At 26.4% G+C, this 12,516-nt stretch overlaps 1 protein-coding gene across 2 annotated transcripts in view; it reads left to right on the top strand.

Moving 5' to 3' along the window:
* The first annotated feature begins 4,030 nt into the window (after positions 1 to 4,030).
* The window catches only part of LOC101236609 (tetratricopeptide repeat protein 13), a 76,179-nt gene continuing 67,693 nt past the window's right edge, over positions 4,031 to 12,516 (top strand). Inside the window, exons 1-2 of one of the 2 annotated variants that reach the window (XM_065800288.1) lie at positions 4,031 to 4,353; positions 12,253 to 12,281. In XM_065800288.1, the coding sequence (XP_065656360.1) occupies positions 4,143 to 4,353; positions 12,253 to 12,281 (240 nt within the window). In that variant the 5' untranslated portion in view covers positions 4,031 to 4,142. The remainder of the gene's footprint in view (positions 4,354 to 12,252; positions 12,282 to 12,516) is intronic. The other variant, XM_065800289.1, reaches the window with a different exon arrangement.

Raw genomic sequence — 12,516 nt, 5'->3', positions numbered from 1 at the left:
TGAATTATCCCAGAACGAGCTTGATAGAGCCTTTAAATCTCTAAAAGGAAATAAAAGTATTGGTGCTGATGAAGTAAGTGGTAACATAGTCATAGATTGTTATGAAAGTCTGAAAGATATTCTTTATAAAGTATTTAATGCATCTATAAAACAAGGAGTTTTCCCGGACCAATTGAAAATTGCGAAAGTTATACCAATTTACAAACAAGGCGACAAAACAAATATTAACAACTATCGCCCAATTTCGGTTCTATCAACTTTTTCAAAATTATTAGAAAGAATAATATATAATAGAATATTTAAATATTTTGACCAAAATATAATACTATATACCAAACAGTTTGGCTTTAAAAAAAATATTTCAACTGAGCACGCAATTATTCAATTTGTTAGGGAAATCTCAGAATCTTTCGAAAAAAAACAATATACCCTAGGAGTCTTTATTGATCTTTCGAAGGCTTTCGATACCGTTGACCATAAAATATTGCTTAAAAAGCTCGAACATTATGGAATTAATAACAGTATGCTAAAATGGTTTCATAGTTACTTATCAAATAGAAAGCAATTTGTTACCTCAAATGATGGCCTTCAAAGTGACTATATTGAAATAACCTGTGGTGTTCCGCAAGGCTCTATTCTAGGTCCTCTTATGTTTTTAATTTATGTTAATGATTTAAGTAAAGTAGCTAATCTTCGGAGTATTATGTTTGCAGATGATACGAATTTATTCTTATCAAATAGTAATATTAATGAGCTGTTTTCTAATATGAATAAAGAACTTAAATGTGTATCTGAGTGGTTTAAATGTAACAAATTAACCTTAAACCTTGATAAAACAAAATACATTCTGTTTCACCCTATATCTAAAAAACGTTTTTTACCAACAACTATGCCAAAAATTCTTATTGATGAACTTGAAATAAAAAGGGAAACTTTTACTAGTTTTCTTGGCATTTATCTTGATGAGAATGTTACATGGAAACCGCATATTGACTACATTTGCATTAAAGTTTCTAAAAATATATGAGTCCTCTATAAGTCAAGAAATTATTTAAACAAAACCATTTTAATCCAACTCTATTACTCATTTATACATAGTTATACTAACTATGCAAATATTGCTTGGGGAAGTACAAGCAAAAGTAAGTTGCGTACTCTTTGTCATCGTCAGAAACATGCAATACGTTTAGTTTGTTTTGAAAATCGACTTACGCATTCAAGGTTTTTATTTAAAAATATAAAAGTACTTAATATTTATGAAGTGAATGTATATAAAACATTATGTTTTATGTTTCAATGTAAAATCAATCCGTGATTACACATTTTTAAAGATTTTATTACTTTAAAAACAAAAAATAAGTATACACTACGAAATGATAACTCACTCTATGAACCCTTTTGTCGAACAAAATTCAATGAGTTCTGTATAGCTTATCGTGCACCAAATCTCTGGAACAAAATTATTTTACCTAATTTTGATTTATCAATTACCTTCCCAGTCTTTAAAAAGAAATTAAAAGAATTCATTCTTTTTAATGACAATATTTTGAAATACTTTTAAAAATAAGTAATTTATATAAATACGCTCTTTGTTTTTATATTTTGTCATTTTTATTTGTTTATATTTGTTAATAGCTTAAGTTATATTTTATTATAACGATTTATGGTTCTGGCGACAAGATCATTAGATCTTCTATCAGATACCAAGTTTTTATTTAAACTTTTTTTTTTTGTTATTTTATTTTTTAATCTTATTGATGTGGTGATTATATTCTCTATTATAATTTATTAAAAGTATAAAAATTCCAATATTTGTAAACGTAAAACTTTATTTTAAAAAAGAGGACAATATATAAATAAAATTGTATGTATGTATGTATGTATGTATGTATGTATGTATGTATGTATGTATGTATGTATGTATGTATGTATGTATGTATGTATGTATGTATGTATGTATGTATGTATGTATGTATGTATGTATGTATGTATGTATGTATGTATGTATGTATGTATGTATGTATGTATGTATGTATGTATGTATGTATGTATGTATGTATGTATGTATGTATGTATGTATGTATGTATGTATGTATGTATGTATGTATGTATGTATGTATGTATGTATGTATGTATGTATGTATGTATGTGTGTATATATATGTATGTGTGTAAGTGTGTGTATTTATGTATGTGTTTACATACAAACAATAAAAAAAATAATAATAATAAAAAATAAAAAATTTATCACACCTAAACACATTGGTCAAAACAGCAATTTCTTAGTATCTACGCTTTATTGATTGTCAAGAACTTAAAACGATTTAAAAGAAGAAGAAGAAGAAGAAGAAGAAGAAGAAGAAGAAGAAGAAGAAGAAGAAGAAGAAGAAGAAGAAGAAAAAGAAAAAAAAAAAAAGAAAGAAAAAAAAAAAAAATGAAGTGTTATTTTATTAAAAATGAAAAACGTACATTACGATGAAAGGAAAAAAGATTAATAAATTTCTTAAAAAACTGAAGATATGGATGTGTAACAACTAAAAAATAATTGTGACTTTGTACAAAATTATAATCGGATATAAAAACTCGAAAAACAAATTTCTAGCTAAAGACACACAAGTTCTGAAAGTAAACATTTTCACCACAAACAAGTTATAAAGATAAAAATGTAAGCTATGTAAACTATATTATGGAAATATAATAAATAAAAACTGAAAAAAAAAAAAAAAAAAAAAAAAAAAAATCATTTGATTTTTTGACAGAACCACTTAACCGTTTGTGAGAGTTAGATCCTAGTAACGTCCAAGAAAATCTCTTAGCGAAATCTCACATTGGTTTAAATTGCGATCAAGTTACCATCGGTTCACATGCTATTGATGCTGTTACCATTGCTCAGGTTTTAAACCCTAATTTTGTAAACGACGGTAATGAAGTTGAAGATAGCGTTTACGAAGGTATTGACGTCAAAGCCCCATCACGCCCATCTGGTATTCAATTAGAAAATGCTTTTGAAGCGCTTTAAAATGCTTTGCTATACAGCTTAAAATACAAAAAAGAAATACAATCCCTATCACTAAAACTTTTGGATTTAATAAAGATGAAAAAGATGGATAATTTGAAGCAACATCAGATAACAGATTTTTTCTAAAAATTCTAGTTTTTGTTGTTAATGATTTTTGTCAGTAAAACAACTTGCTTTTTAATGAAAGTTAGACGATTTTACTTATTTTTAAACCGTTTCTCGATATCTCGAACTCTATTTCCGCTCCCCTTATTGTTCGAAATATAGAGAGTTGACTGTAACCAGTTTTGCTGTCTTCATAACCAACCTGTTTGTACATTTTACAAAGTCGAAATACAAAGAACAGATAAAACACTCACAACATAAAACATTCACAACATCACACAATAATCATAACTAGAGTTGTTGTATGATAGAATTTTTTATTAACTTATTAAATCGAACACAAAGCTTAATCTTTTTAAATTCATGGCAAATTTTTACAGGGTTCCATTTTAGTGTCTTTGTATTTACTAGGTATTGTAAGACCCTGGAAGTATTTTAGAAACTATGACCTTATATAGTATTTCTAAAATATTTAAAACAGCCTTGTGCCCTTTTTGGTTTCCAAGGGTTGTCATATGATTATAATCATGATTGCGGGAGTATTTATAAATAAATAAAGTTTACCGATATAAAAATAGCAGTTTTTGTGCGTTAAACAACTCTCTCCATTTGACTGTACGTAGGAAAAATTTCTATAAGTGGTTTGTCTATACCCAAAAAATGCTCCTAAGATCATATTATAAATCTAGGACACCAAAACGAGGCATAATAAAACACTTCAAAATGACAATAATACATATTTTTAGTACAATTATACTTGATGATAATGCTTGTTTTTAGATTAATATTCAAACTTTATATTTTTGACGACTATTTGAATGAAATAACAACATATTTGGAGCTCGAGTTCGATTTATTTGTGGAGAGAGAATTATTTAATTTAACATTTGTGGAGAGAGAATTATTTAACGCGCGAAACTGCTTTTTTATATATATCCGTAAATAAAAACAGCAACTTAATTAAAAACATATTTTAAAAAATATTATGCGGATTTGCTTTTATTTTATTCACTACTGCTATGACCATTAAGGAACTCTTAATTGTGTTCCTGGTTTTATTCGTTTTATTTATTTTTGATACTTCAGCAGTGGATGACGATGCCCATCCTCAAAAGACGTCGAAAGATAAAAAAAAGAGGTCTTTACATATGAGCAAAATTGCTAAAGCTCACCTCTCTGACGATAATAATCCCAATAATTACCCAAGGCTTCTTGGAATTGAGTTCGAAGGTATGTAAAACAACTTATTGCAAGATAAGAGAGTTGTTAAATGTTTTTACTAAAGTACTATTTTTGAAAATATATTATTCTTAAAGTTTTATACCTTAATATTACAAAAATAGATTGATTTTTTTATTGAATTAAATCGATCAATTACATGATAGTTATATCATTGTAAAGGACTTCAATACAGAATTTTAACAGTAAAAAATTATCAAAATTGAACAAATTTAAAAAAATTTATAAGGTTAGGCAACAAATTTTAAATATATGGGTCTTTTGAAAAAACTATGGTCAAAATCTAGTTTTTATTCATCTAAATTGTTTTAATGTTGATTCCTATTTAAGTGCCAATATATTAGTATCAAAAGTAAGTATAAATAAGCTACAAAGGTAAATTATCCTCTATTTATAATCTAAATGTTAGTATGATACCAAAATGGTATCAAAAGATACTTTAATATTGTTTCTTATCAAAATATTAGACAATTACCATTGAATGTCCACTGTCCACTAATCAGTCGATAGTATTAATATTAAAACAGTTATCATAATACACATATTTAAATTGTGGTCTTAAGTAAAATACGAAGTATTTAATTTTAAGAAAGGTGGTTATATATATAAATCAAAACAGATAAAAGCTCACCTTCATAATTAAACTATTCTCAAGAATCATGTAAAATTGTTGTTGAAGGAACATGAACATTTACAGTTTAAATTTTAAAATTGTTATTAACAATCAGTTCTTTTATTGAGATTTTTTTGATACCTTTTTGCAAGTCACAAAACTTGTGATACAAAAAACTTGTGAGTTCAAGTTAAATATTTTAAATAATTTTTTATAAAAACATAAATAATGAATGTTTAATAATTTTAAAGCAAGAAAATTTTTAATCTTTATGAACCAAGTAAAATAGTATAACAACTGTATGGAGATTAGAATTCAAAATTTTTTTTCTTCATAAACCCTTTAATATAAGTAAAAATAAAAACAAACAATGAAGTATACAAGTTGACCTGGAATAACTTTGTACCTTTTTGCAACATGATCAAAAATAGCATCCTCAACTGATATATTAGGCATTTTTATACAGGATCTAGTTATAAGATTTTCAAATACTACAAATGCACACTAGGGTGGTGCTATTTTTTATTTTCTCATGAAACCTTTTCCATAATAAGAATTAAACTGTTCTTAGAATACTTAAAATGTATTCTAAGAACAGTTTAATAAAAAATAATTAAATATTTCAAAATTTTATTAGGTCAAAAAAAAAGTTATTTTATAGAAAGAAGAAAAAAATACTTATCAGGATGACTTAAGTACAATTATCCTTAATTAGAGAATATTTATACCATTTTTAAATTAGATGAAGTTAATAGTTATTATATTATAAATTTAGTTTAACTATGATTGTTGGAGTAGAAACAAAGTTTTTTTTGGAGTAGAAACAAAGTACTTTTATTTAATTTTCTAATTTAGTTATAAATATATTTCCATAAATATGTTCTGCAAAAGTGCTAATGGAGCCTCTAAGAGAAAGGCAGACAACTCCAGATCACCATGTTCAAAAGAATTGAGGGAGATTCTGGTTTTAGCTTCTGGTTTCCATTACTTGAATAAGAATATTTACCTAATCTAGAGCTACCGACTAAATTGCCATGTTCTCACTCACCAAGATGGAACAGAAAGCAATTTATATCTTACAGGGCCACTTTTTAATACCCAAAGAAAGGAAATCATTGAAAGAAATAGCTAAGTTTATTACCTGTTTTCGGTCACATGCATAATTTAAAATGATGGAGGAACCAAATTGGGTGTACCTGAAAAAGGCCACATCTGCCTGCATTACAGCCCAAGAAGCTTTGACCAGACCTATTCTTGTTGTTAAAGTCACATTAAAAAATGTGCATAGAATGAATGAGGTTGCTGAGAAAGGACTCCGAGCCATGAACGCCCAAGTTTACCGGGCTAAGTCTGATGATGCTTTTAAAAACTTTACTTAACTGAAATGTTTAGTAAAATGTCTAATCAACAATAATCTAACTTTTTAAACTTTGTTTCATTATATTTTATTATATTATAATTTGTACTGTAAAAAAAAAATATAATAATAAAAATAGGATTTTTGTCTTATTTTTATAAAATAACTTTTTTTTTTTGACCTAATAAAATTTTTAAAAATTTATCTATTTTTTATTTAATTGTGTGAATTTTACTAATATTTCAGCAGGTTTACTAAAGTTAACATATAATATACCAATTAAATTTTTCGTAAATCATGTTTACTATTATGTTTTAAATGAAGATTGATTGTTTAATTAATGCTTTTTAATTGATTTTCAAAATAATCATTTTTGGTAAGTTCAAAAATTTACGGACTAACACTTTTTAAATTTTTTCTACAAAGTTGCTAGTTTATTATTGATATTGTAAACAAATACTTTAAGGAAATTATTAAAAAGCTTTATCTTTAAGTGATTGAGATCATGGGATCTAAGAAATGTGATAAAACAGATTAAAAAAAATCATCTCCAGTAAAAAAGTTTATTTTAAGACCAGTTCATAATGGAAATTTGTTTTATAAGATGACACAAATTTATGGAGTTGGTAAGTCTGCTGTTGAACAAAATATGAAGAGATATGAACTTACTGAATCTAAAAAGAATCTAAAGCAATCTGAAAAACCACACTCATAACATATTGTTAGGGTAACAGCATATATTGTTAGGCTTGTGATAATAAGCAAAAAAAATTACTGTTTAACAACTGTTAATTTAAATGAGACATTTTAATGGAATGAATTATAGTATTTCTACTACAAAATGTTTTTTACGTCAAAGTAATTTTTTCAACCATAAATTTTCTTGAAAAGCTAAAATCCTTAAAAAGAGTTTCCATTAGAGCATCTAAAGTGGAGTAGTCAACAATGGTTGAAAAATCTTTTTAGTCATGAAACAAAGTTTATGCTGTTCCGATCAAATAGAATTAGATACGTTTGATGTCTGGTAGGTACAAGATCTAATCGTAAATATCAGCCATCCTAAATAGCCTACCGTAAAACATGGAAGAGGTAATGTAATGGCTTATGGATGTTTTAAAAAATATTCCCAAACTATTATATTAACTCTTTGTACATTTCTTGATTATCAGAACTATGATGATCAAGAAATGTACAAAGATTTACATAAGAACATTATTTTACCTAATGCAAAAGATATAATGCTTTGAAGTTAGATCAGTCTTCTCTGTCATCAGTTTTAGCCGTTAAGCCTTTTTTGCATTTGCACCTGCAAAAACTAAAATAAAAGAGTGTTCCAAAAAAAAAAGAAATCAAATCAAATATATTTCGAAATAGTTATAACATTTCAAGGAAATTTTCAATAGTACAAGTACTAATATAAAGTAAATACCTGAATATACAACATAACCTTATAGTCATTGATGAAACTAGTAATAATAACTGATAACAATAATACTAATTATAATGATATTAATAACAACAACAACAGCAACAATAATAATAATAGTAACAAAATGATAACAATTATAATAAAAAGAGAATTTCATAAATAAGGACAATAGCAGCAGCAACAAAAATTTAGTGAATAATAACAGCGACAACAAACATTTAGTACGAAGTAGAGAATGGTTGAATTAAAAGAGATAAATATATAGATAGATAAATAAAGAATGCCAAAATATTGGTACTAATATTAATAATATTAGAATGAAAAAAGTTTCAAAATGGCAGATAGAAAAAATTTCAAAATGTTAAAAATATCAAATAAAAAACTGAAGGATCATAAATTGATATAGATAATAAAGAATTAAATATTTATTTGTAGAAATATTTAATTGTATTTTTTTAACAAATAATTAAAAAGCGTGATTTTGAATTCAGAGATTGAATTAAGAGATTTTAGATCAGGAGGTAGTTTGTTCCATGAGGTAATAGATTGATATTTAATGGACTTATTTCCATATTTAGTAGAGTGGTGTTTTGGTAAAACTAAGTTTAAGCTACTGATGGAGCGAAGAGGATAGTGACTATTTGTACTTGAAAAGAAATTGTTGAATGATAGGGGAAGGTTTGTGTGATAATAATTCCAGACAAATTGGCTGTTAAGGAATATCACAAAGTTGCTTAATTTTAGTATATTGGAAATTAGGTATAGCACATTAGATTTAAAGTTATTGTACTGGTCATTCAGATGGCCTTGAAAAGTAAGATTAGAAAAGTAAGATTTTAATCCCAAGATATTTAATAGAGTCTAAAGGATAAATTTTTTGTCCGCTTAGCCTGAAATTTAAGTGCTTATTAATTGGTGCCAGATTGGATTTAAAGATGATCAGCTCTGTTTTGTTAGAATTGAGAGAAAGTTTATTAGAACGAAGCCACTGAACAAGATTTCCAAGATCATGATCAATATATTTGTTGATTTTTTTAAATGATTTGTCAACCAGTAGCATGTTAGTATCATCAGCAAAATGGTAAGCAGTTGCAAATTTAAAAGAAGTATTTAAGTCATTAATAAAAAGAAGAAAAAGAAGTGGTCCTAATACTGAACCTTGTGGGACGCCATTTGAGCAATTCTGTAAATCAGATTTAGTGCCATAAATGGAAACAAACTGTGTTCTGTTTTGGAGATATGAAGTAAACCATTTTAGTGGGATGCCTCTGATTCCATTGTATTCTAATTTTGTGAGAAGGATGGAGTGATCCACAGTATCAAAAGCTTTTTGCAAATCTATAAACACCCCACATGCAAAGTGCTTATATCTAGAGCTCTTCTAATCTTCTCAGTAATTTCAATAAGTGTGAGGGTTGTGGAGTGTTTACTTCGAAATCCATATTGATGCTGGTACAAGCATTTAAATTTTTCTAGAAACTTGTATAGCCTGAAAGCTTTTTCAAACTGGAACAAATCTTTTTTGTTTATTAAATACTTAAATAAAAGATAAATATAATTTAAGTTAAAAGTTTGTTTTTCTATTTTTAATGTTCGAGGTTGGGGTCAAATATATTTGATCAAGAATGAATATGTTTATTCTAGATTTCTTAAAACAAGTTCAAATACAAATACAATTATTCGTCTTTAGGTTAAGAAAAAATAGAAGATTTTTTTAAGACAAGATTGATAAAATGGTCTACTACATAGAAGAATGAAAACAAGTCTTCTAACAAATATCCCTTAAAAAACAAATTTTTAATTTATTTTAGAGTTTAAAATAAAATAAAAAAAACAACATGGTATTTCCGAAAAAGCACTAGTTAACCTAGTATATTGAAACTGTAGAAATATTTATATTTCTACAATTTTTTCTATTTTTTTAAATGAATAAAATATAATCTTTACCATATACAAATACGTATTTGACCCCAACCCTTTTAATGTTATTATTTTATTTACATTTTAAATCATTTTTTTTTTGTTGCTATATTTAATTATTTTAATTGAAATAAATATTAAATAAAAACTATTAAATATTAAATAAAGATTATTAAATATTAAATAAATTTTAAATAAATATTAAAATAATTAAAGCTTAAAATAAAACGCTTGTTGTGATGTTTTTATTTTAATTACTTTATTTAGAATTTTAAATAAAATTTTTCCATATTTATTTTAATTAATTTGTTTAATATTTATATAAAACCTTTTTTATTTTTTTGCTGTTGTTATTAAAGTTATTTTATTTAGAATTTAATTAAAACATTTGTTTTGTTGTTTTTATGGAATCATTTTCATTAATATTTATATAAAACATTTTTTATTTATTTATTTATTTTTTTTGTTTATTATTTTATCTAAAATTTAAATAAATACTTCATTTTGTTTTTCTTTTTTTAATTAGAATTTTTATTAGAAATTTTTCAAAGTATTCTTTTCGCTATTTTTATTTTAATTCAAATAGTAAATAAATATTGATTTTTAAAATCACGCATGCCAGCCTAAAAATGACCATCTGGCTAGCATTGTTTGCTAGCATTAAATTTTAAACAGAGAAAACTGTTGGATATACCAGCAGAATGATAATACTAAACATACAGCCAAATTGATTCAAGAATTTTTGACAAAGAGTAAATTTTGTATCTTAAAGTATTCATCCCAATCAAATGAAAAACATCAAGCTGTCAAATAAAAGGTATGAAGCCTACAAATTGTTCTGATTTTTTCAGTAAAACATGGGACTCAATTCCCATTAATGTTTGTATTAATTTAGCTGACTCTATCCCTCGTAGATGCCAAGCTGTTTTAGTTGTAAAGAGTATCCAGCAAAATACTAATGTGATTTTGCTTTAATATAAATTTTTGATCAAGAATCATTAAAAAAATTAGATTTAAAAAAAAAAAATTAATTTAAAAGAAAATATAAAATGCTTTATTCACAAATTTTTGAATGCAAAGCAACCAATTTTTGTAACCAAAAATTTCAAACATAAGAAACCATTGACACCTTCTAATTGTTTTAATATATCTTTCTCAAATATTCATGATCTTCAAAGTAACTTTCTGTCAGTTGAATCTTACCTCTTGTAAAATTCAGCAGATTTGCTTGCTCTTTGTGAGACTAATTTAAATTTGGCTGTTCCTTCTTCAGATCTCAGTATTGAAGGTTACCATCATTTGGTTTGCAAATTCTTGAATAGTCGCATGCTTGGCTTGGGCAAATACACATCAATCTGCCTATTTGTCAAAAAATCAGGTTCAAATCCTCTAAACATTCTTTTATGTGCTTTGGCTTAGCACTTCTTCACTATCATCTTTCTCTCCTTCTCAAGACTGCACTCTTTCAGATGTAATTTCTGATCAAGTTCACCATGCCTTTTGTTTTCACACCCCTGCCAATATTGTTATTGGTGACTTAAATGCTTATCACAAAGAAAAGCTTGGCCCTAACATCATTAACCCTGCTGGCACTAAATCCCATTACTTCTGTATTTGTCAATCTCTTATTCAAATAGTTAACTATGCAACTTTTTATCCAGACAACACTAATTAACTTAACTTGACTCCTTAGTTTGTGTCTAATCTCTGCTTCTAGCTTGTGTTCAATTTCTCTTTGTTCTCCTTTAGGTGATTTCGACCAAGCAATGATCTCTATAAATCTTTCACTATACACTTCTTCTGCAGATTCACCCTATCATGACACTACTTACTACTATCCTATAGCTTATAATCCCTGACTGGGATTCTTTATGTCATTTTCTTCTTGATGGTCCTTGAGCTTATATCTTTTTGACTCTTAAATCTAATGGCCATGCTCTTCCTGCCATTCCAGTTAAACAGGTTAACCCATTATTAGACATAGAAATCACTCCAGCTTCCATTGCTAAAGTCATTTCTTAATTAAACTCTTCTACAGCTTGTGGTTTGGACAACATTCCTGTCATCGTCTTACAAAAGTGTTCTCTAAAACTCTCTTCTATCCTCTCTAAAATATTTAATGCTTAACTGATTCTTGTTTTCCTACCTGCTGGAAAATGACATCTGTGGTTCCAATTTTTAAAAACTCTTGAAAACATTCTGACTTTTCCAGCTATTGTCTGATTCTTTTTTAACGAAATTTGATTTTTCTTAACCATTGCTATACTTCTCTGCCCTTTAAGTTTTAAACATGAACCTTGTTCAAACCCTTAAAGTTTAAACATAAACTTTTTTCAAAACCTTTAAGTTTTAAATATGAATCTTGATGAATAAATTTGCCACATGGAAAAACATGTTAAGTATTGTACTTTCTGGGACATAGGTTTGAATTCTTGTTTACAAAGCCATTGCTCTACTGCTATACGATATTCTGAAATGTATTTTGGATTATTTTTACTAAAAGCTGGTAAAATCCCTGATAAAATCAGTATACAAACATACGTATTCTATATATATTTTTGTTTAATTTAGGTTGCAGAGTGCACCCACTTATTGAGCAGGTATGTTCTAGACTTATAATTACTTTTCAGTAAAAAGTGGTTTTAAAATATTACTTTTAAGTAAATAGTAAATTTATTTTTCATAACTTTTGCATTGATTAAAAAATAATTTCAATTTTAACATCATTTAAAAAATCATAATTCTATCATCAAATTTTGTATAAAAACCATCAAAAACTTGGCACTTGCTGAGAAAAAAATTGTACTCATAAAAAATTCATTTCCATTAAACTCT

Source organism: Hydra vulgaris, chromosome 06 (assembly GCF_038396675.1).
Source record: "Hydra vulgaris chromosome 06, alternate assembly HydraT2T_AEP".
Taxonomy (NCBI): Eukaryota; Metazoa; Cnidaria; class Hydrozoa; order Anthoathecata; family Hydridae; genus Hydra; species Hydra vulgaris.
The sequence above is the reverse complement of the archived record's forward strand: the minus strand, read 5'-3'. Positions and strand labels throughout refer to the sequence as shown.